This window comes from Netta rufina, assembly GCF_964035555.1.
Source record: "Netta rufina genome assembly, chromosome: 6".
Lineage (NCBI taxonomy): Eukaryota > Metazoa > Chordata > Aves > Anseriformes > Anatidae > Netta > Netta rufina.
In genome coordinates, this window is record NC_140129.1 from 21457594 (window position 1) to 21484430 (window position 26837).

A 26837-nucleotide genomic window follows, 5' to 3' on the forward strand; every position below is an offset into this window, starting at 1 on the left:
AGGACTAGAGTCCAGATTGCTGCAAGAATTGGGTTCTGCTCTTGGGGGACAGCTTCAAGTAGTTTTCTTTATCAACAGATTTGGCAGTAAGTGAAGGGCTCTCCTAGACGTAAATGCTTTGCAGGTGACTCCTAAAGTTTCAGTCATAGAGTCTGCAAGACACATTTTCCATGTAAAATGGAAATTTTGGCAATTGGCCCAATAGCATTGGGCCTACCTATCATCCGCAACTGCATTTTATGAACAATAGCATTGTCTGCATTTGATCTAGGTTGCTTTGCAGGATACACACACACACACACACACACGTATATTCTCCTATTTCCATTTTCAACAAAACAAATAAAATATGACAAGATAAGGTCAGAAACTGGAGGTACCTATAGGTTAGGGCAAGTACTTCAAGTAAACTGAGGTAGGACACTGGTTCCTTAACTGTTCCTTTATTGTATCATTTGTATCCTTCTGGTCTAAAATACTGCTTTTACACAGAAGAGGTTGAACAATGTGACACAATGTTCTTTTACAGAAATGCGATAAAAGTACACAACTGAACAAAAAGCCTTCATTCTATTAAAAATGATTGAGGTTTAGATTCCTCCCCTGTGTACTTCTAAGAAATCCTAATACATCTTTCCTGTGAAATAAACATTAAAAATTTGAATTAAAATCAATTTTAATATAGAATGTTGCTACAGTTTGTTAACAGAAGATCAGTTTATCTATCACAAAGATGGAAAATCTCTGCATAAGAGGGAACTGAAAATCAGCTCCTCACTGAAATTCTTTTCTATTAGAATACCAACGTTCAACTACAGATTCAGATATCTGATATCGTTACCTAAAGCATTTTAATACAGCATGAGGTAAAGGAAACAGGAATAAACATCACTGCATTTAGGGCATTGGTTTCAGAGATCTCTCAAGGAATGATTCAGGGGTTTCTACACATTTTGCACATCTACATGTATTATATGTCAAACTTCTCTACAGATTTGTTATTAGTCCTAGTTAAGCCATCTCTGATCTCTAAAACCCACTAAGAGTTAATGAAGCCAAGAAAAGAATTCACCAGAACTCCAAAAAGGTTACATGTACAGCATTACAATGTAGGTACTAAGCTTCATTCTCAAAAGTTGTTCAATAATGACTGTATGATTAAGCCTTATGTTGCAAGGTTTAATTGAATTATGACAAAGTTGAAATTGTTATTACACTTCAACGCAAACATACCACTCTTCTGAAGATTTTCACAAATTTTTACATATACATCCCATCTGTCTAGAGAAGGGCACATCTTAACAGTGCCCTAACTCAGTTTGTCATGTGAATTACTTGGTACTTGAAAATTCCCCAAAAGCACTCTCTCTGATGCAGCCACTAAAGGAATATGTGTTTATTTAACTTTCTAAATTGCATTTTATATTGCAACCATCAGTGGAACAATGGTAATACCAAAGGTCACTTTGGAAAGTTTTCCTGCAGTGCTTACCCATCTAAATTAATGGAGAACCCCTTAAGTAAACAAAACTGCTTCCTGTTGTGTGTTTTTTTTTTTAATTGTAATTCTACCTGACTACATGCTCATCACGCAAATGACAATTTGAGTATAGCAAAAGAAAAACATTTCAATATTGAAAGTGTTATCCTTTCTGAAATTAATGTTACGAGACAGTTATAATCAATTTCTCTTCACTTGTACACTACAGATGAGGAAAGCTGGGCCAAGTGAGCCTTCATTAAGCAGTATGTGTCCTCTTCACTGCAGAAACTCAACACAATCAAAAATCAGACATGACATGATTTAAGGCTCTAGCTATTGAAAGAGAATCAGCTTTCAGTTGCCTTCAGTAATGTCTTAGAAAGATAATCCAGGTAAAGTAAAAAGAAATAACATACAAGTCTCATTTTAGGCTATAAAAACAACCAACAGGAAAAAGTGATCAGTAACTGCTGTCATGGAACACTGCCCATGTGTGCATGCCCACATGATACAGTGCTGTACCTAAGCCTGACAGCTACACTTAGATCCACAGTCATTTGTGAAAAGCCAGGTTTGGTGTCTACATTCACATCATGGTTTCAGGCCTTTCAGGTAAGAATTAACTATACTTATGCTTTCTAGTTTTTCCTTCATCAATACATGTAGCATTTAAAAATCACATTCTAATAACAAACACCTGAAAAGATATAACGATTGTACAGATTCTCTAGTATCTGAGCAAAACTTACAACAAATTATGAACATGTTATCTGAGAGATTTTTTTTTTCCTCTTCTTGTTTTAATTAAGCATTTTAAATTACTTTGTGAAGTCCTTATAATACTATACTGATTACACACAGTTCTTTGAACACATTTACTACTTTTTAAGTAGTAAATAGTAGTAGTAGTCCTCGGAAGAAATAAATCACATCATGATGTGACAAATTAAAATACAAGCTTTGGAAGTACCTCTTCAGAAAACTTTGTTTCCTTTTCCAGAATATTAAACAGCTTATACTTTTGCAAGCAAGTGAAGAAAGATGCAAATATGCAACAATTAATTCATTTACAAACAAAGACAAGAACTTAGGAACATTTCTCCCCTATAAATCTAATTACAGTGGAAGCTGTTGATGTATATTAATCCAAAAGCTTTTTAAAATTATTTTAAGCAATTTTAAACAAATTTGCAGCTGGAAATTGGAATATTTTCCCTATTGCTGTTGTAAAATTGCTGATGAAAATCTCTGTAGATGTAAAATATAACATATTTTGTACCATCAAATATAACATATTTTGTACCATCAAATGGTAGAAAACTGAAACTAGGTCTGCGTTATTGTATAGATAGATGCATGTGAATAACTGCTACTGTACTACTGACCTTGTGATCTCAAAGAACAGCAGTTTCTCTTAGGAGATTTTTAGACCTCTGAAATCATGTTTTCAGTCTGTAGACATTTCCTTAATCTGTCCTTAAAAAAATGAAATTCATGTCTCATTACTGTTAAAATGATACCAACAAACATTTAGAATTTCTACCTTAGTTTTAGTGATGCCCTATACAAACTCACAGAATAAACAGCAAATTCAGTTTGTCTGCAACAAAACTAATTAACGTGAGGAAAAAATTTCAGAAGAGCATGTAAGTCACATGTATGAGTTAGTCATACAAGTTATTTAACCAAAGTATTAATTTAAGATTGATCTAAATTATTGAATACCTCATATAACTAACATATTTCAGAAGGAACAAATGTGATTTTTTATTTTAAATGAGTGTGAAACCTTTGAGCACACAGCCAGTGTGCATATTCGGGTTCCAGTATACACTAGACACTTCTGCTCAGACACAACAGGAAGACTGAACACCTAAGCATCTTTTCACTGAACAGAACAAAATTCAGTAACAGCAAGGACAATTAAACATTACATTAATCTTGCTTACCAAGGCAGGTGACAGACTTGCCATCTGTTGAAGTACTTAAAGCAAGGTTTCTTATCTTTCTAAAATCCATTTTTGGATATATGTTTTGAAGAAAAAAAAAAATCCTTGATCCATACTGTACGCTTGTGCATTTGGCTATGGTAAAGGGAGAAGAAGAGAACAGGAGCACAAGCCAGTGACAGCTCTGACTTTGCAATTACAGGTACGTTAGTTTATTTGCTTGCATCACTTTCCATTTTGCCCCATAACACTTGTGATCAGGCTTGAAAATAACTTCATATTCATACCTTGGTTCAGTATTTCAGCTCAACTTGCAGAGGATCAGAAAGGAATATTCATTTCAACATCTCTGAACTCAGAATCTGAGTTTCTATGGCTTGACTGATAATTTCTCACCTTCTTCTGTGGCACTGAAAATTGAGCACTGCTGGAGACAGGCTCATGGCCAGACATAGCGAGAGGCATTGTGTTTGTGCCTGGAAGGTATTCTGTACTCATTGCTAGTTCATAACAACATGATTGTTAATAAACTATGATACAGACTCCAGATAGACCTCTGGCACTTTCCATATCCTCCTTCAGCACAGGGCATGCTCTGCTAGCTGTCACTCTTCAGACATATAATTTCTACAGTGTCATTATCTTGCCAATTCGTCTTTACCTCAACAATATTGACATGTCTTGATCTTGAACTTCAGTGGTACAACTGATAAATACTATTCTCTATTTAAGGCATGCTTATGATTTTTTTAGGATCTAAATAATTTGGAAAATAAGTTTTTGATCATGATACAAGAAATTCAGATGATAATTGAAGCCCGCGTCATAAAGGCAAACTAAACTACATCAGTCCCCAAAAGCATTAAGAACTCTGTTGTTACACAAATTGGTATTTCTTGCCAATACTGCTGCTGTTTGGTATTTCTTGCCAATACTGCTGCTGTTTTCATGCATCACAGTGTTGGGAAATGGATACAGTGCATGCAACTCCATCAAGAGCAAGAAAGAGGTTAACAAACAAATATATATATATATATATAGTGAGATATGCAAACGAATTAGTCAGCTAATCTAATAAAACATGACCAAAGCAATGGAGAGAAGCATGCCAGGCAGCATGGAACACACTGAAGAGGTTGTATAACTTCAGAGCAATAAACAGGGCTACAAAAGATGCACAGGCAGAAAGGGGAAAAGAAAATTCAGGAGAAGTCAAGAGGTGGTTCCTGCATCAACTGCCAGAGGCATACGACTTTGTGCATGTGAATAATTTAACATCATGTGCTGCCATTGGGACAGTAGGGATTGCAAACAAGAACTGTTAGGGATCTATATAGCCCCCCCCACCTCAGCCTCTAGTAATTCAATATTTTTTCTTTCTTGTCCTTAATTTCTATGAAACTAAGATTCCTACACACTACAGATAAAGTACATTAAATATTTCAAAGTGGAACAAGGTTTTTCTCTAAATAACAACAAAGTCTGCCAAATAAAAAACAAGACAAATCCTTTCTCTGAAAACCTATTTTAACCATTTTTTTTCCTGAAAATCATAGTTCTAGTCAAATCACAACAGTTAATGACTTAATTAGTCACACGCTCTAGCCCAACACTTACCTTTCTACATTAATCTAATTGTCTGAAATGTGTATTTTAAAATGTCAACTCAAGCTTTAGTTCAAATGTCACAAACCGTCCTCTCATCTGGTAGCTTTTTTCCAAACACTCTGCACTATATTCTTTGAGGAGCCAGAAGCATGCTTTTGACACTGAATGCTCAATAGCTTGAGTAAATTTTATTCATACAGTAGGCTAGTGACTTGTGTCCACTCCACAAATCACTCAAAACTAAGAATACTACGAGTAAAACAATGTGTAAAAAGATGAAAAGCAGTAAAAGTCAATAGGTGTGCTTCATTTAAAAAAAAAAATCACAAAACTTTCTCACTTTTTTGGTAGAATGTAGGTCACCTACAGTTTCCATAGTAACCACTGCTGAACCCGCTCTACAGATGACCACTGCCTATGGTTGCTTTCATTGATAGTAGGTGATGTACAAATACAGCTATGCCTCAGTTTGAATGAGAAAGAGCTAAAAAGTGCTTGGAATTGCCCTTAATTTGCTTTCAAATATAACTCCTGCTTTAACATTTTCAAAAGCATTACCTAATATCCTTCAGTAGATAAACTACCCGTGCTAACCCGTTGGAAATGCACAAAAAGTAACTTTCAGTACTAAAAGCTTATTCTTTGTCTGCATCAAGCCTGGATTCTCAAAAAGGGAGACAATAAACTTTACAAGTTTATGAAAAATATTTATACACAGCAATCCACTGAACATCAGTAATACAGGAAGTTCAAAAAGGACCCACAAGTACCTTAAGCTGTCTTTGATAAGCACACAGCAAATTCTGAAACTGTGTATTCAGTACATATTGCAAGTGGGAGTTAAAGACTTGGCAGAGTATTACTTTGCATGCAACCACACAGCGAAACCCACTGATATAACAAGAACCATGGATAAGAAAGGTTAAAGCCTCACTGGGGAGAAAGTGGTACAGGATTCAGTCAAACTGATGGTGAAAATCCCTTTCTCACCACTATTACTCTAGGGCATATAGAGTTGGCGATGAATTAATTAAAATACGAAGACTCTATATTACAAAAAGACACTAATTGGCTTTGATAAGGAATTGGGAAGTAACAGGACAAGTCAATGCCCCTGACCAACCACAAGCTGTTTTCCCCTTTAGAACAGTCGTTTCACTGTATTATGAGCTCGGACTGAACCAGATACTTATCGTTAGTTAACGCATTATGAAAGCTCTTAAACAAGGTTCAAGGTCTGGATGCTATACATATGCCTTAATGCTACTACTGCTACAAACACATTGTGGTGGACTAGAATCAGTATTCACATACACAATTAGAACACGAAAAATGTTACATATCCAATGACCAGAAGAATGACAATCAGTAGTATGAATGGCATTGAGGAGACTGTTTCTGATATTTTGTCAGTCTCAGATCTTAATTATTTAAATACTACAGTTAATAGAATTATGTGCATTTCTAAGATTAACAGAATAGCATCTTAGCACCTGTCAACTTCAGCAGTTTAGCAAGCAAAAAAGATAGCCTCTTCAGCTGCCATTGCCAGAAGTGCAAATCGCCGACGTGCAGGAGGTGTCCTTGAAAGACAGCACTGCTGAAGAAGAACTGTGTCATAAACAGTTTCTTGGAGTTCTGATACACCACAACCGAGAATATTAGGCATACTGCCCACTTTTTAATATCTCTGTTCAAAACAAATGTGTATGAGAAAGGTAGGAATCTTCTGCAAATTTGTAGGAGGCAGTCACTTATAGATCTTACTGATCTGCTTGCTTCTCTCATTGTATAACTTGCATAACTACCTTCCTAATATATCGCACTCTACCTTACTTACTGTTTATCTGATCAGATATAAAGCTTTCCTCTAGCAGAAAGTTCCAACTGAAAACAAAGAATTAGCTCACATGTCTCAGGAGGTACTCGGCATCCTAGTACTTTATTCATGTTTCCCGGTCTTAAATAATGTATTTCTTACACAAACAGTGTAATTTGTTAAAAGCACTAAATCTAACTTGGCTTTAAGTTTAAAACCATAATTAAAGACTGGTATTAAAAACTTGTAAACCAGTATAAAATGCAGAATATGTACTAAACATATGAAATGAAAAAATGGTACTAAATAAGAAAAAGGAGGTTATTATAAGAGTCTTTCTGAAGCTTCACTTGCTTTGTAAGAGCACATAAAGAAAATCCAAGGGAAGCTGCTGAAGGACCATTGGGACTCTCAGCAGGAATAAAAGCTAGCACTAGGACAGAGCAGCCTTGAGAAAGAAAGCATCAAGAAAAATTTTCAGGCAAAAATGAAGCTATTAGAAGTTATAAACTGGTAACAGAAAAATCCATTTTCGTTCTTTTATGATTTGATTCATCAATGATTTCCCTACAGAATTTAATGTAATACTATCAGACCACCCTCAGCTTTCACTGGTATCCAAATGTCATAATGTTTCCTCATGTCTGAGAAGCAAGTCTGCTACTTTTAGCATCCAAGACATCTAAGTTTTCACCTTTATGAAACACATTGTAAAATTCTGGTATTATTTGTCAAAGACCATGGAGGAAGACTGCATTAAAATAAAGCCCATCTACATGCCAGCATTATAGTTTCTCCAGAAAAGAATGTTGTGTAAGACTAGATCAAATGCAAATTTAAAATCGGTTGAAAAGAAGAACTGACATTAAAGACTATGGGTTTAGGTACATTCCTCTTCATGACAAAAGTCAGAGTCATTATGATTTAATGTTTTTAAAATTCTATATACATGTCACAGATAAGAAAAAACAGACTTTATATTCTATGTATATAAATGATTTTCATTTATCGGTAAAATTACTGAAGTTATTTTGCAGATTAGAACAGCATCTGAAGACAGCAACTACTAAAAAAAAGTATAGAACTAGTGCCTTGGATTTTATCCAATATACTACTTCAAGTGTTACTATAATTTTTGTTCTGCATCATAAATCAAGGACAAAATCCAACCATCAAGTTTAACTTTCAGCAAACCTCACAAACAAGAGATCAGCAAATCTCGCTTCTTATATCACATTACTATCATTCTGAACTAGGAATGCCAGTCAGTACATAACATACTCCTACTCAGGAATGGACCAGGGCTTACACACCTGCAAGACACCTTTCTCTAACAAAAACAGAACAGAACTCTAAGTGCTACAAAATCCCAATCAACATTTTCCAGTAATTTTCTGATGTGTTTTTAAAATGTGTTCTGCACAGTAATGTAGTGAAAGGGGATGAGTCACTTTTACTGACTAAGAATTTACGAACTGCCAGAACATTAAATTCCTTTGATCTTGATAAAACTGGTTTATTCTCATTTTGTTCATTAGCCCTCCCTCTTTTCCCAGTTATGAGACAGCCAATCTGTGGCCCTTTCTGCAAGCTGACATATTTGCCAAGGAAAATCTGTTACCGGCACTTTCTTGCTCTTAATAAAAAACATCCTGTTGCTTGTCAAACTCCTCCTGCCTCAGGGAACCTCTTCCTCACTTTTAGTTCATATACGGTATGATCAACAAGCTGTTCTTCCACACCAGAAGTTATTAGCTCCTCTCTGTATTTCTACTAATTGTTCTCCTGTGGATTATGACCACTTTCTTTATTCTCTTACAATCCAGAAAGTCATTTTCTTGTTCTCTGCTCCCACCTTTTTTTTTTTTTTTTTTGACTCCCACTTGATGAAATTCCATCATCAGTCTCTAATACTGTTTTGCTGATGATTTGAAAAATTGCCAAAGAATCTCAGAAAGCAACCTGCTATGTAGCTTTGAGCCATATCCTAAGTACATTCCTTTTAGTGTTAACATGGTAATGTAAATATCCATGTGATGAAAAGTAAGAATGCCTTAAGTTATAAATTATCATTAGTTTTCCAAAAAGTTATTTAGAAACTGTAACAGAGTTATTTTCTCACCTGTTCTATCTGAGAAATTACTGTACATGGAGTCTGCCACAAGCAGGTATCCCTATTTAGGCGAAGATTCAATTACAACACTGATCAGTGAAAAGCTTCCCTGTGTTCCCTCTACTCTGCTGATAGAAAAACATTATACAGTCCAAAAAACTATTTCAGCACTTTATTTTTACTCTTCAATAATCAAAAATCATGGTTGTCATAGAAACTGTAAAAACTGAAGTAAATCATGACATAACAACGGGATAATGGAAAATGTCTGCTGGCTCAGGTTTTCATGTTGGAAATGCCTCAGTGAATTTACCTGGGGAGTCAAGTAGTTCCTCAATTTAACACAATCTTATAATGACAGGTACGATTACTGTTTTTAATAATCTGGTCAGAATTTGGAAAATATTAGTATTACTCCTGCTCTACACATTGGTTATAGCAAATGCACAAAGACTGTTCCAAAAAAAAAAATCTGTGCAAGCCTCTAGGTTAAGGGGACAGAATTTCTTTAATCCAGAGTCTGAAATATCCTGGAGGGACTTCTGGCCAACATTCTCAACATTTCAAAGGTCCCATTTGTAGCTTTTTTAACTGAGACAAATCAAACATCACTTTAGAAACACACATTGCCATTAGCTTCAGTCTCTTACATACTCTATTCAAAAAAAGAATTAAGCTGCAAGGCTCTAGCCCAACTGAAGATGGTCCAGCTCCATGTAAAACACTATGTTAGGTTCTTTTCATGCAACACAAAAATCAGTAAAATAAAACCCTACTCTTAACTAATAAAGGCTAGAAGAGCCATTTGCTCTCCACCTCCCTGAGCCACATCACAGACCAAAATCCACACACTAGAGTGCAAAAGAGTTTACTGCAACAAGGTGACACTTGGTAATTATTAATTGACTGGAGTGCCTTACTGCAACCATTTGCCCTTTAAGCAGAGCCCAACCTGACGAAAATAATCATAATACATAGAAATATTGTTAGGCTATCCCCAGTGTAGGTGAACAAATCAAGTAGTTTAATCATGAATAATCTGAAAAGCAGCAGTGTGAATGTAGAAGTATTCAGATGTTTAAAAAAGAAAAAAGAAAAAAAAAAAAAAAAACAAAAAAACTAGAAAGCCTTGTATTGAGTTTTATGGAGAAATTTGAGGGGCTTTCATTTTCTTCTTTGTTTTTCACATAGTTTCCTTAAACCATTTTCATTGTGTAGCTTTAATTTATTCTTTCAAATAATGAGGTGCATATATTTTGAATAGACAGCGAACAAGCATGCATTGGTTTTCCCTATGCTTTCCTAAAATTACCTTTTTTTAAAAAAAATATTACTATAGGAAAAACATCTAAAATCATTCCCTGTGCTCCCTGAGCATGAATGTGCATGAACACATAGAAGCAGAAAGACTGAGGTATTGAAGAAGTGTTCAGCTCTGTTTTGTTTGACTGCATTGAGCACTTTTCAGACTTGGGTCTTACACATCTTCAGTGACCCTCCTTGCTTAGGGATTATGTTTAGTGGAAAGTCTGCAGTCTGCAACATGCTTCAGCAATCTGCAGAAGGTTAACTGACATTAGAGCAACTTTTCCAGCTGCATCTGAGATAAAGGTTGGGCCTGCACAAATCAACCGGTCAACCTCTCTAACCATTAGTTTAGAAGAAAGTTCTGATTTAAAACAAAATGAAATCCTGCTTCCAGTAAAATGAATAACAAACAAACAATGAGTGAAAGAGTAAACTTTCTTCAAGGGACTAAGAAACAAACACCATTCACCTTTCCTTTCCAAGAATGTCATGAATTAATTTGTTTGCTGCATACATAGCACAGGCTTCTTACACATATTAAGTACACAAACATACACTTCTTCAAACTATACACATACATAGTTTACATACATATATAGTACACATACACTGTTATGCTTTTTGAATACTATAAATGTATACAAACATGTACACAGACATACACCTTTATTTACTGAAGAAGGTACACTCACTTCCAGGGATGCCACTGGGAACATGAAAAGCAATAAAATGCTACTGTAATCATTAAATGCTTCGGATATGCCCGACAATTATTTTTGATTAAAATATGCTACCACAGGAAAAGAAATAAAAAGATTAATGTAAAATGTTGAGTATTAATTATTAACAGCAGTCTTAATCTATATGCAGCTTATGAAATACTGTTAAGAATATTACATTTGACTGTCACAAAGAATTTTTATGTACTGACAGGGATTACGGGAGCTCATGGCATAATAGAGGATTTTTTAGATTGCAGTTGTGTCTCAGCAGTCCCTTGGAGATGCAATGAATCTGCGTATGTACTGATAAAGAAGAGTGAGAAGAATTTATATGAATCTTTTGAGATTTTGCTGAACAGCACAGTGGCTTTGGGCACACAGTAGGAGCCCAGACTTCAGGGAACATGTGTACAGAATAAACACACCACCACACAGAGTGGGCTGAGGAGGAAAGAATCCAACACTGATCTCAGATGATGTTAGAGCAAATATACTGTACATATTATAAAAGCCTATTGTTGTTCATATAACATAGACTAGTGAGGATATAGTTGTATACAGCAGCAAAGCATGTTTTCATGTTTTGCCCTATATTCAAATATTACACAACCCAATCCTGCAACTTTATCACATAATTTTTGTTTGTAAATAATCATATTTATTTCAACATATGCATCTAGAGATCTTAGTCCGTTAATAAATTTTGACATCTTGGTTTTGTGGAGAGTGGTGACTCGTGAAAGTAACAATAGAAAACGGGAATCTGTTTTCTACCAGTATCAGGTCAAAATATTCTGATTAAATATGCAACTCCAGATCCTTTTGTAAGGAAAAATCCTTTTTAAGTAGTAATCTGTTGCTGTGATCATTCCAACACACATATTCTGCCCAGAAAATAAGTATACTTCCAAAAACAATGGCTGTTAGGAAAATTGGGAAAACAAAGCAGTGAATATTGTATCATTGCATAGGGCTCACAAGATTTTATTTGAAGAAACAAACGTGAAAGTAATCACAAGCACCTCAGCTAATTTACAGGAAATATTGCATTGTCTGGGACTACAGGCCTGATTCTCCACCACCCAATACAAACACCACTGCAAAAAGTATATGTGGCTTCTATTTTGACTCTATTATAACGTCCAAGATTCCACTATGAAGAGACATGCTCCTTAAATTCAAACTTTGTTGTTTATTTCTACTTTACAAAGAACATTTTAATCAGTTTATTTTGTGATTTATAAGTCTGTTGTAGCAGTCAGGGATTGTTTTTGTGGGTGGTTTTGTTGTTTTTATTTGTTTGTTTGTTTTGTGTGTGTTTGTTTCCCTAACACAAACATTACAAAGCAGTTACCCAAACTGAGCTGTATTAAAGAAATACTGCCGTTGCCTATAGAAACCACGAGCAAATAGGTTGTGGCTTTGTCAAGAATGAAACAAAATGAAAAACAACAAAAAACACACAACAATGGAAAATAAATGAAAGCTAAGCAAAATAAACGCATCTACATCATGCCCTGAAGCCTATTCACGCTAGACTAAAGCTCTGGCAGACTGCCAAGTGGAAGAAATTCCAGACTGAAAACCGTATTGCTAGGCTGTAAGAGTTCAAGTTCAAGAGCCACCAGCAAGAGCCTGAAAAGACAATCAGAGCAGGGTAATGAGTTGCAGGGGGTAGAGGAGGGGGGTGGACATTTCACATCTACCTGTCTTAGATCTTTGTTCCTCTCACTGTAATTCTAAGTTCAGTGAGAAGCCTAGAGAAAACCTGGGCTTTTCAAAACCGCTCTACTAGCTACCACCTGCATGCTGTTCTTCAAGTGTCTCATACAGACATCAGGTATGAATATAATATCTTCTCCAAGAAAATTACACATTTCTTTCTCTGTTTACTCCTGTATAGAGCAGAAGAAAAAGACTGATGGCTGTTTGGTTACACTGGATGAATGGTCATAAGGAATAACTGTTAAGCCACGGATTGTGCAGGCTACTCTCAACACTGAACTGACAGGAACAAGCAAAAGCATTTGTTTTAAAGCTTAATTACTGCTGATTTTCCCTCTTTCCCCAAATCATCACCCAAAATGGAAGATGTTCTCCCACACATTCATAACATTTCAGGTTCTCTAGATGAAAACAATACAGTACAAAAGTTAAGTTGCCTCAAACTCATTCTGACAGCTACTAATTTTTACAAAAAAAAAAAAAAAACAAACACAAAACCGACTAGATGAAAGTGGTTTTTAAACAAGAAGTATTTCCTCAGTGTCAGCACTGAAATGCAGTAGAACAGGGGGAAAAGAAACACACATCAAAGAAATCCAGGTAGCCTACATTGTATTACTTCAGAGTAAGATGAACCTTTCTTAGCTGTTATAAAAACAAGGATCATGTCTTACATGCCACTTTAGTACTTACGGGTAAAATGATTAGAAGCTGATGGATGGACATTGCTTCCACTGTCAGCACTTTCACTGCTAGAAATGTCATCATCTGATTCCCACATGCAGGAACAAGGTGAGGAGCCATCAACTTCTTCAAACTTCCTCTTTAAAATTCCACTCATTGCTGCAACGCTGTCACATGCACCTGTAGCAGGAACAGAGGCAACGAAGCATTGAAACATCTGCCTGCTGTCCAAGTCTTCAAATTCATTTATCATGGAGGAGTTTATATACATGTATAAATCTGATACTATCACCTTTAGTTAAATGGTTCTTTAACAAGAGTTTTTAAACAACTTTTGCAGGAAGAAGTCCAAAAGACATTCTGACTTTCTTACAGGCAGTTTTTTCTTCTTAAGACAGAAGGTAAATGCCACCTGTTTTCTACCAGCACATCCGAAGTATTATAACTAATCTCATGCATAAAATTAAATAATAAATATTTCAGTTTTGGAGCAAGCTTTAGCTAAGCATAAAGTACACATAATCCAATATAGTTCAGTAGAAACGTGCCTTCATGTAACATCTAAAAACTTAGCTGGCACCAAGAAACATTACATAGCAAAAATCAGTGTTCCCTACCAAATATAGTTCAGAAATACATGCTCAGCACTATCAAATGCCCATATTTTCAATTAGATTTCAGAGCATGAGATGCTTAGCATCTTGACAGGCCAAGCCCTGCAGACACAGTTCTGGCTCATTTTGCAGTTTTAATTTATGCATAAGTTTGTTGCAGAGCATTTATGAAATTAAGATATGAGTAGTGGTACATACGTAGACTATTTCCATTCATATGAACAAACTATCAAAGGACTGAAATTATCTTCATGAGCTTTGCTTCCTAATAATACTGTCCAATATAGCCAGAGTCGGGTTGACAATTCCTCAATGTTTCTCCTTCGTTTATAACAGCTGACCTTCTTATCTCCATTTATGGAATAACAAGTAAAAAAAAAAATAAGATCAAAATAATTTTAAAGCAATTCCTAGATCATGCTAACGCATCTGATAGGCTAAAACATTTTTTTCTATATCTTTAATTAAAAAAAAAAATCTTAAATTTTCTGTCACTATCATTACTGATTACATCCTTGTGAAGATGGAAAATTAATTCCTAGATCTTAATTTAAAAGTTACAGATAACATCTACACTCTGACTACTAATCAGTGGAAAGTTGCTCTAAATAGCTGTGGGGAAAAAAAAAAAAAAAAAAAAGTTGCTGCTTGATGCTTTCAAGCATACAGTAGCAAAAAAATCCCATTCCTCTGAATGCCACTCGTCTGCAAGATGCCAGTATAATTTATTTCATAATGAAGTTGTTTTCCTCTGCTAAGTTTTGTTCTACCTTTTTGGATGTGTCTAATTGAGAGAAAAGATTTCAATATAGATGTGGAATGCTAAGATAATGCAACATAATGCTCAGAACAGATGCTGCATAACATGATCTTCACCACTGAACTTTTTTGACTGCAGAGCACACAAAAAGTTAAATAACGAATACATTAGGTTCTAATACTGTCAGTCACTCAGGCAGTTTTAAATGCATATGCTTGTCTAAATCTTCTCAGCTTGTTTTATTATTTATGAAAAACCTGTTTTCCTGAAAGGGATTTCTTCAGCCTAAATGCATGACAAACACTACAGGCTTAGATCTCAACCTTTGACCTTTTGTCTAAAAAGGAGTTATCACATACTACAAAGAAAGCATTTTAATTTTTCATGCTGAGGACAAGGAAAGGTGCATTCTGTATCATTTTGGAAAAAAAAAATAATAAAATAAAATAAAATAAATTGTTAAGAATCACCCATTAATATAAAAAATACACTTTCAAAAGAAAAAAAAGGAACAAAACCCAAACACACTGGAAACCTAGAAAAATGGAGAGAGGGCAGAAAACCCCAAAGGATAGGGTCAGAAACAACTCCTTCAAACTGCCCTGTGTCTTCACTATATCTATTGCCAACCACCTTTTCCACTGCCTCCTGCAGTGCTTACAGCACTGAATTTGTGAAATCACAATTATTTCCATGGCAACTGCCTGCAATATCAAAACCAAAGGATTACAGCTTGACTGCAGAATAGGGTAAAGAAGCAGCTGGAGTGTGAGAAAGAAAATGCTTACACTCAAACATCTCAGTGAAGAGACAGAAGAGTGAGAAAAGGGCTGACAGTTTACTGTGCAAGCAAAACCTAGGTCAAATCCACATCTAAGCACATTGAAATTGTGGCTACGGAGTCTTAAAGCCCAAAGAACCTCTGTCATTACTACACTACAAGGCAAACCTAATAGCTATAATCATCACTAGCGTGCAGACCATCAGAAAGAGCTAATTTTCATAGCCTGAGACAGTTACCAGACAAAAGCCCTTTTGCCAGACATTGTCTTCTGCAAGCATACCACACAGTGCCTAGATGACTAACGTACATCTTGCCCCTCAGTAAAGCTGTCACAGATGGTGAGTGTCTCAGTCACTGTAACTGTTTACAGCTAGTAGCAGCAACAAATATTTTTCACACCAAAGGGTTTTACATTTCCTTGTGTTTAGCACAGCCTACATTTGCATCATGTGCCATGACCTGGCAGCAGTAAAGCCACTGTATTAATATTTCTGGAACAAACCATAAGAAATGATTCCCAGGATCCCTGAATGGATGGACAGAGTAGTTCTACAGCCAGCTAGCTGATACAGATAAGCCAGGAGGTATGGGAACACTGCAGAAGATGAGTATCAACACGACACTTAAAGAAGGCATAACTATCCATTTAAAAATGTATGTACAGTTATCACTGCTGCCCAATTTTGTTCTGAATCTCTCTTGCGGGAAGATTATCTTATCAAGAAGGTTGCTTGACAAAGCAGTCGCACTAAAATTTAGGTGTTGTCACTTGTCTAGGATCTGTTGATTCATGTCTCTCTGGTATCAAGTCTCTGCAGGAAAACGCTAGATGGGGAAAAGATATTTACACAACTCAAGAGCTTGGATATCACACAGATAGATTACAGGGCGTCTAAACCTGTTTGTACACACTACGTACCAGCAGGAGATCCCCTCAGAATCACATCTGTATAAACAGCTGCCATTCCAGAAGCAATATTCTTCAGAAAGAGGCACATCTGCGCAGGAGTGCAGCATGTTCGATTGGATACATTTAACCCATGCCTCGTTTACACAGACATCGTCCAGTACCTGCATGACACATCCACACCTCCTGGATCAATAAGCCCGGCAACATACAACCCAGTACTGGTTATCCAAGCGTCACTTCGCACTGTTGATCACGTGATACATCCCAGTGGAACATGGAGCCCTACTTCTGACAGCAATGAAGCCACAAAGTTTGTGTTATCTATAAAGGTTCCCAAAGTCCAGAATCAGGGAACTAGGACAGGGAACTCTAAATTGTCAGTCTTTCTGCATCACAGCTACAACTGAATCAGTAGTTTCAAATTTTGGGGGAGTCAAACTGAAGCTACTGCAGTCACACGGCAAAAGCAAAATAAAGCAAAATATCCAAGACAGTCCATCACACAAAACATGATTAATCTCTTACACACAGAAGCACTACAGCAGTATGTATATTCTGAAGAAAAATGAGCAAAGGTGTGCATTTCTGCATCGAATCCAGTACACAAATGTACATGACTCTACGGGAACCAACCTATGTCATGTGACTGAGAAAAACAGATGTCCAGAATAGAGTGAACATGGAAATTAAAAAATAAGTCACTATGCTCGAACTCACAGTAAGATACCAGTGAGTTTCAGCCTTCAGAGGCAAATGCTGAGACAAGAACCAGCTAGTCAGACAGCAAACTGACAGTTTAGGTGAAAAAGGAAAAAAGATGGCTTGCAGAGTTCAATTAAAAACAGACCTTTGCGGATGATCATTAAATAGCTGTCTAAAAACTCAGATGGACTTGGACCAGCACCCTGCTGTCTCACACAACCAAGTAAGATGCAGACAGTGGAAGCTTCCCTGTGTGTTGATGTATGCTTCACAACACAAAGTGCTCACGCAGTGAAGTGCTGCATCATCCTCTGCCACGCTCCTCACCATGCTAATGGGGCACTAATCTACACCAAGGTGAAGCACAGCTCAAACTGAGGTAACAGTATATCCGAACAAGGAAAATCAGCCACATGTGCCTTGTCATGAGCTGCAGGTCAGGCATCAAATACCCAATGCAGACAAGGGTTATGAGAGAAAATGGCAACTTGCCTCAGCAGAAGCACAGGATGAATGCCTGCTGGAAGGAGAATCCATTTTCCTCAATCCCCCACATTCATCCTTTCTCCTTCTCCTCCTCTCTGAAAAAGCTACAGGCACATAGGGACAGTTTGACCAGCTCCCGGCTGCAGGTAGCTGCCCGGCGAAGCGAGGCCTCAAGGCACCATGGCAACGGGCTCTGCCTTGCACGGTGCCAGACAACTGGCAGACACCCCACATCCGCAGGCTCAGAAGCAGCGAGCTATTACTGGAAGAGAAAAACCCCATGCGGGTGCGGGGGGCATTTAAAACAGTCACAATGCTACCCATAACCTACAGAGTGAAATAATGCAAAAGCCTGGCTAGATTGACTTCCTCTTGTGCCTGAAAAGGCTGGAAATTTTAGAAAACCATGGTAACAATCTCATTACAGCAGTCCTGCAGATAGCAGGAATCTCCAAACACCAGCAAAAAGCCCCAGAAGAGCTGGTAAAGAATTACTGGTGAGTGGAAGGGAGGGGTGACACTGCAGCATTATCTGTGGTACTAGGAGACATTTTTGCTGTGATGTTCCCCTGTAAGACATGCTGCCACCAGTCTTTCACTGCCACCCATGGACAGAAAAAAAAGTAAAACAAAAAACAATCCACAAAACAAAAAGCACCGGTACCTTGTGAGATAGGAGAAATGCTTTAAACTCTCCCTGTGCTGCCTAACTTGCACTTCTGCTATCTGTTTGAAATGTGCTAATAGATGCTAAGAAAACACACAACAAGCTGCAATATAGAAATAGGGAATTCACAAAATCCTCAGTTAATGACAACAAGACCAAGACATGCTCATCCTACTCATACTCTACAAATAAATGACTGTGTTGTAAAATTCAGCACTAGATATATATATACAGCTCATGTATCATCTTATGGGAAATAGAACAAGTACAGAGCATACCTGTGAAGTCATAAACATCAAGTATGTACCATATGCAGTAGCCACAACATAAAATGGAACAGATATGCAATAATAAAATAGTTCCCTGACTCAGATTATATATTTTCCTGCTCGCTATAGGAAACTGTTACTGACTAAAGCTCAGGAAAAACAAGATACAAATCCAAGAGCACAAAGGCATTTAGGCTAAAATAAAGTCCAATTAATTGCTTCTTTTGTTCACTTATGAAATATTATTCTGCACTAATTCCTTCTTGAGAGCTGATCACATACCATAATAAAATCTACCTAATTCTTACCTGAAAATGAAAATAAAAGGCAGCCATCAAAGACTCGACCTATGAGTCACACAGTCTTTTGCCTCATCTCAACTGTATCAATTCAAAGTATGGAAAAACATAAGGTAAACTCTAATGTAGCAGTACAGATTCTCTTCCAAACAAAACCCACTTCTGTGTAAATGACTGCAAACAGAACAGGAGGATGCAGAAAACAGATGTTACACACAAAACATTACTGCAAGTACTCATCACAAACAACTCCCACCCACTGGCCAGTCAGCATGTACTGTAACATGCTAGGGAGACTTGGCAAATCATTTCACATTTAAATCATGAATATTGATGCTCACAAGCAGAGATGTTTGGGTTATTTGTTGTGATTAATATTCTTGTTGAATATATGTCTATTTCTTAGCTCACAAATAACTTGATATATTTTTAAGAATTTTTCTTATCTGCTTAAAAACATCAGTAACAGAGATGGTCATGAAATAATCAAGGTGTTTGCTTAGTTACACATATCATGCTTTATTATTTTGCTCTTTGGGTAACTGACAGTTTGAAAAGGGAAAAAAAAAGGAGTCATAACTGAAAGCATCTATAGCGACAACATCACTCACACAAAGAATACCATTTGCTTGTGAAAATGACTATTCATGTAAAGGACTGCATTAATGCACACACAAATCCATTTGCATGAATGCTTGCAAACAGTGAACAACAGAGGTACAAGAACATGAATCAAACAGCTGTTCAGAATTCAAATTAATGTTTGCAATACATGTTTTGGTGTATTTGGCAGCTCTAATCACAAGCACCAGTTGTCAGAGGTAGGCTCTGATACTTTCACTAGTACAGCCTGTAAAAACTAAAACCACATAGCAAGATAATTCTACTTTGAGATTATTGCATAGGCAACAAGGAATACCATTAGTATAATCTTACTCATAAATTTGCGCTTATAGCAGTGGTCAAGTTACACAGTTATAAACTAGGAAAATCCTTTACTTTCTTGCTTCAGTCTAGCTAAATCCATAGCACTAAGTAAATGCCATAGGAATAAGGCTGTGTATTTCAACCTAGGGAATTTGTTCCGGCATTGCAAGCCAAATCCTGCCAAGTCTGCTCTTTGCAGGGTTTCTATACCATTGCTTTAGAGCACTCCTGATTTCACACTTGAGTACTAATCCACGAATCTTCTAGACTGCCTACACATTGTTGTACACTCCACTGTACGCGCCACTAGCTCCACCAGCAATGAATTTAGAATGCCATAGGGATGCTGGCATATGCTCACCTCCTCTCCCTGCACGCAGTATGGATGCAATAGTCAGTGGTAAATCTGTCACCCTTAGCATGCCATAAGGTCTCCAAGAGCATGCCATAAGGTCCTACATACACCAAGTGTGCACATATCCCCTTCTCCACCATACAAATATAAAATGTCCGTATATAACAGTATTAAAGCAGCTTTCTGATGACTGAGTTCAACAGTTACAGGAAACACACAAACAATTCAGTAAACAAGAAAATTCTAGGCTGGTTCTCCTAGGTCTTCTGGAATGCCTTCTCCTAGGCATGGTGCCTGAAGAGCAAAGAGAGAGGGGGTAAGAGGCAGTGATAATTCAAGCAGACATCCAGGAACTTTGTAGTCAGGCCTCCAGGGTGCAACCTGGCAGAAGTAGATTCAGAGGCACTCAACAATGAAAGAGACATTCCTTTCCAGATGAGATTTGCCTACAGAAGGGACACGGTTCGAGGCTGCATTTCATTCATAACAGTTTTTTAAATTTGCTGCATCAAAAACTGCTTCCACATGAGTGAATGATGCATAAACGGTACTGTTTCCTACAGGCAAACAGGAGATCAAGAAGTAAGTCATGCTGAAGATGGGTCACAAACTCAGGCTCATAATACCTCACCTTCATCTAAGTCATCTAGGACACTTTTAGCTGGGCCTGTCACAAAGTCCTCACCAAAGTTTTCAGGTAAACCACCAGCAACCTGGTGCTGACCAATTATCTTCTGTAAGGCTTTAAGCTTCGATGATGAAATTTCAGTAATAATTAAAATCTCTTCATTGAACAGTATTGCAGAAGATGTTCCCTTGCTTCTGTTTGAGGAACGGAAACAGTGCAACTTATTTGGCTTCCATTATTGAAGCATCTGTATCCCAGAATAAAATTTTAAGATTGTATGTGAACCAAAAAAAGGCTTATTACTTTTCAGAATGTGCTGCAGAAGGACAGTGTATGGCAAAGCTCTGGCCAGGAGATGTCAACTGTCCACAAAACTGAGATGTAAGCAGGACACTGCCACCTGACAACTGACTTTTATGGGTACACAGCCTTTTAAAGAAGAGTGAACGTGGAAGTGATGGAAGAACTGGACTGTTCGCTGTATGAGACAGCATGCTAGCAACACATCATTATTGCATCTGTTTGCAATTGGACAGAGCGTTTGGTTTGCTTAACCCCTCACTAGCATTCCCTAACTGGAATGTGATTCTGAGACCACCAGCAGTGTTTTCAGCATGTTTTAGGCACAGTGCCTTTGCATTAAGCTGCTCCCAGCAACAGGAATAGCAATAGGGTCCAGCTCTGTAGTGGAGATTGGAAATGCAAACAACTTAAAAAGCGCTGAAAAATGAATGTTCTTTAATTTAAATTTTGCATATTAGACCAGGTAGAAACATTAGTAGACAAGCTGCAATCCATCCTCATACTATTTCAGTACTCATCTTCCACACCCTTCTTTTGTGAACATCTTGTACACTGCCTGCTGAGGAGCTGCACAAAATGGTAGGAAATCTTGTACATCTCAGGATACTCCTGCCAACATACACTATGGATTTAGCCAGTATGTGCCAAAAGGGCGTTCAGACCTCTCCAGCTGAGACAGCATGCAACAGGGCGCAAATCAGCATGTATTTAAACACAGCCTGTCTGCTTGTTCACCATTGCCAACAGCTAACAGAGACAGCACCAGTTCAGTAGTTCTTCCTTTCTGCCCCATGATTCCTGCATTTTGGTACAATGTTTCTTCTGAAATCTGTAGTGCTTAACAACAGAGTTTTGTTTGTTTGTTTAAAAAAAAAAAAAATGAACCTGAACTACAAGAAGAACCAACATAAGCTAGTGAAACAAAAATGTCTTAGAGCATACTTGGAAAAGTAACTCTGAACTATGTTTTCCTCTTTTACCCAAAAAGACATGAGCAAACTCTTCCAGCTTAATGGTTTTTGTATGAATGGGGACATGCATGTGTATGCACAAATTTTACATATCGAAGTAACAAATCCTTCTTACCTTGCTTTTGCAATAATTATTGACAAAAATGATGTTACCTATACATGAGAGGATGTCTTGAAAATGTCTGATGTCAGGTGATGAGGGGTTAGAAACATGAGAAATGGATGGGTTGGTATTTTGGGGGGACAGGAGAGCCTGTCTTCACCTATGTAGTCTGATACCAGCTGTATAGCACAGAACAATTAAATTCTCTCCTTTTTCAGGCATAAACATATAATGCAGAAAAGAACTGGAGGGAAACAAAAAACAAAAAACAAAAAACAAAAAACAAAAACACTAACCTGGCAGAAACTTCAGCTTATCTGTCTACAACTTGCTATTAAAAAGAAAAAAAAAGGCAGTACTCTCTCCGTATTATTATCCCTGTCTTCCACAAATTCTGCGCAGAGACATGCAATGTGTGACAAACTTTCTCATTACAGTTTTCAGCAGATGAGAAGTTCTGCCTCTATACCCAGAAATCAAAGGAATCATGTCAAATTGGCACAACTCAGCTACAGCTGTAAAAACACACTGATGTTACTTCCAATAACTTATCAGACCTTTGCTTCCTTAAATAATGATCAGATTTACTTATTATCTCCATGGAATTTTAAATTACATACTGTAGGAAAGTGGTCTTTAATTTTACTGTGACCCAGCTTTTCTCACCTTAATACAAAAAAAAAATCTCAACATGAAAGCCTGCTATGATTAATTTTTATTGTCCTCATAGAAAAGTTTTTATAATCCATTTACTAATTTGCCTTATTAATATGTTAATACTCTCTTATAGAATGAAAGATACCAGATCCTTTCCTCTTACTCATTTCAATTAATCAAAACCAAGTGCTCAGCTTTCACTTTAAGTAACCTTTGGTACTCGTGTTGTCAGCTAAAAATGGATTTTAGTATTAATTTGCAGAGGATTAATTATTTATCTATGTAACAATACCACGTAATATTTTAATGTTGCCTTTGAGACACTGCAGAACAGGGAAAATGCCTCATTCAATGCTGGAAAATTAATCAGTGATTTTGATCTATGCCAAAACAAAGCACATATATACTAACTAAATAAAAAAGAGGCACATTTCGCCCACCACGCAGCACTAAGGAAACATCTGTCATTTGTTCTGTTTTCTTGGCACAGTCAGGAAGCCAACCAATGGAAATGAAGAGAGAGAAAAATAAATAGAAGAGTGGCATTTTTCATATATACTGAATACCAGCTAACAACAAAAGAAGTTGTAATATATGCAGGGAATCAGTAAGTTAGAAGTGGATAAAAAAAATAAAATAGTGGAATTAATTCTTTAAAGGATGAAATTCCTTACCAGTGCAATTACTTGCTTACAACAAGCGGTTTTTTAGTGATTTAGTCTGGAGCTTTTGTTTAAGACAATTGAATATTTAACTTAAAATAATTTCTATTATTTTTTAGTCATCTACACATACAGCTGATGAGAAAATCTTCACAAAAGATTTGCAATGTATTTAAACATATATATTTTATTTGCACAAAGGAAATGTACAAAGGCAGGGCTTAAACATGCTCTTCCTGAGTCCACTGGGAGTAAGCCTGTATCCACAAGTACATTGCACAATGCATGCTCACACCCCCACCAGGAACTTTTTTCCAACTTGCTGCCTGCTTTCTAATTCTTCAGCTGTCCTGCCTCCCACTCTCACGCTCGCTTCTCAGTAGGGTCTGCAACCAAAGCTAATGAGTTTATCTCATTTCCCCCAAGCTGATGAGTGCTGGCAGCAGCTGATAGGGAATACTGGATAGAAAGTGTAAATCTGTAGTTCAGTAGAATACCTGAATCATTAGGAAACTTTAAAACTAGTGACACGCATAGTGGTTTTATCCAGTATCTTTCACATTGTCATTATTAAGTAGGTATTTTTAGCCAGCAAAAGCAAAATCCATCGGCAGCAGCGGCGTTTCCAAGGAGACAGAATAATTTAAATACATGTGGTACTAGATCTTTGTTTTCATCAACTCCTCTCTGTTACTGGAGCTGGTTTGAGAAAAATTTCTCATTTCAGGAAAAAAAAAAAAAAAAAAAGTGGGGTGAAACGTACAAATCTGAGATTTAATTCAACGTTTTCCTTATGGTTTCAGATACATATCAACTGCTTACAAATAATCAAATATCAGGATGCATCTCATCTATTTTTCACTTATTATTTACCAGTGTGCACATTCCAGTGAATAGCAGATATAAAAACAGTTTCTCAGTTTTTCAGAATAATTTTGTGAATCACTAAGTCTTACTGATTTTTTGTTTAGCAAACTTACATCAGGCTCCATTCTCTGAAGAAATGGCTAGAAGAAAATGAAACAACACCTTATGCTTACAGCTGGTTAGGTGTACAAAATGTGGACAAAGGACAGAGTTTCTTCCACTCTTCTTTAGCAATCAGTAAGAGTTTTATTGTCCTTCTCCAGCTAATTTTTAATTAAGTCCCATTTTGAGAAATTTAGGCCTTCTCTAAGTGAATACAAGAAAACTGAATATATGCATTTACTGATTTTAATCTCTCAAATCTAGTAAAACTAACTTCTAATATTTTAGCAGAATCTAGCTTTATGAATATACAGTTATATAATCTCAAACTAAGCTGAAAACTTCTAATCCTTCCCTTTATTTCAATGGGGTATAAATGGACTGTGACAACTAGATAATCCCCTGACTATATTTTCAGTGGGGTAGGAAGATGAACAACTAATTAAAAGCTAGCTGTTCATGAAATAACACTCCCAATTTTTCTATCAATGGATTAATTCAGAATACAGTATTGAAAGACACAGGTAAGTCTCACAAAAATTAACAACTGCTAAGGAACAATCGATTATTTAAACAGGAACTTCTTCCATAAAATACTTGATATCAAAAATTGCTTAAAAATTAGGTATTTCTTTGATTATTATAACTAACTTCAAGAAATTCCAGGAAAAAAAAAGGTCACATCAGAAATATACAGTGGTTACTCGAACATCTGCAGCAGCTCCTTTAATATAATAATGAGATTAAATTTAACAAAAAATATAGTTATCTGAATCAACTCCCACCACAGTGCTATCTCCACCAGTAATGTCAAGTAATGTAAATGACTGTTTAAAAAAAAAAAAAAAATCTATACATCAGCAACAATATATAATCACAACTCATTTATTTCAATCAAGATTTCTGATTCACACCAGCATAATGGGGTCCTGTACTATAATAGCTATTTGCTACATGTAAAGCATGCAGAAATAAGTCAGTAGAGTACACACATTGAAATCTGCACCCCAGGGAGGCAAATACTGGTGTCTCCAAATTTTTCGGTGGAACCAGGACTGTAATTCTATACCCTCAAATAATGTATCTTGATAAACAATCCTGTTTTCTGTAACAAGTGAGTTATTTGCTACTTGCCATCCTCAGTTTCTGTGAGCTTAAAGCTACTGGTAACACGTAAAATTGGTAAAATATGTTTCATACAACCTACTTCAACAGTTTATTGAATCTGGTTTGTAGCTGCATTAAGAATTACAAGATTTGTCTATCTTGTATGCATAATTTAATTATATGCACTTTTATGACAAAAAATGTATGACTGAATTATAACCAGATACATTCCTAATAAAGAAATAATACAAAAATCCACAATACAGCCTTCATCCTTTAAGAATTGCTCTGAGGAGCCACTCTTTCTGTATGTTCAACACTAAATAAAAATATGTACATTTTTTGAAACAGTTTATTTTTAAGTCCCTTTTCCTACCCAAACTCAAAGAAAACATTTTTAGATTTTCCTGCACTGTTTTACTGCTGGTAGCATACACTGTATTTTCAACAGTATTTCCATCACATGTAAGATTTCTCTTCCTATAGCCTTATGAACAACTTCAGCATCAATGAGATGCAATATCCATACTGTCAAATGAGAGTTATCAGATTGCATTAGGCATGCCTATGATTTCAATGCCTATGGATCTCATCTAAGTTGAAATCTCCTACAAAGGAGAAATAATAAGCTGAGAAGCTGCTTCATAGTCATTAATGAGGAACAAACAGTAAGATGCTTGCACATGCTTTTTTTTTTTTTTTTAAGCCAAGAAATATTGTGGCAAGGATCAAGAACAGCTATTAAGGATTTTTTTTTCCTCCCTTACCTGTAAACTGGCTTTCTGTGTTTCAGCTCTATCAATGCAGACTGAAAGGTTTACTCCTCCTTTTTCCATCCATCAGACAGCAGTCATCCAATAACTGAAGTCATCCTGGCATCCTCTGGAACATGCTCTCTCCTCGCCCCCTTATTTCCCGCTCCCAACCCCCATCTGCATGCTAGCAAAATGGGAAAACAGCAAGCAAACAAACAAACAAAAAAAAAAACCCACATCTGAAAAACAGTTTTAATATGCTACTTAGTAATCACTGAGGATGCTCTGTACTGGCAGGTAATGCCAAAATTTAAAGACAAGAAAAAAAAAAAAAAAAACAAGTGTACTAATAACCTTCAGCTCCAGTAGTAAATTGCAATTCTCCCCTTCAGCTTCTTTTTCTAAGAAAACCCAAGCAAGCAGCTGTAGGAACAGTTACTGCCTATACACAGTCTTTGATATATTTTTGCACGTCAGCTTTGTACTCAGCTATCCAGA

General features: G+C 36.6%; 1 protein-coding gene across 1 annotated transcript in view; it reads right to left on the reverse strand.

Annotated features, from left to right (window-relative positions):
• The window catches only part of CSRNP3 (cysteine and serine rich nuclear protein 3), a gene marked incomplete at its 3' end in the record, with an annotated part of 76364 nt that extends 49944 nt beyond the window's left edge, over positions 1 to 26420 (reverse strand). Inside the window, exons 1-2 of the mRNA XM_084288848.1 lie at positions 26352 to 26420; positions 13421 to 13591 (exon numbers count right to left, since the gene is read on the reverse strand). Of these exons, the coding sequence (XP_084144974.1) occupies positions 13421 to 13568 (148 nt within the window). The 5' untranslated portion in view covers positions 13569 to 13591; positions 26352 to 26420. The remainder of the gene's footprint in view (positions 1 to 13420; positions 13592 to 26351) is intronic.
• Positions 26421 to 26837: the final 417 nt, after the last annotated feature.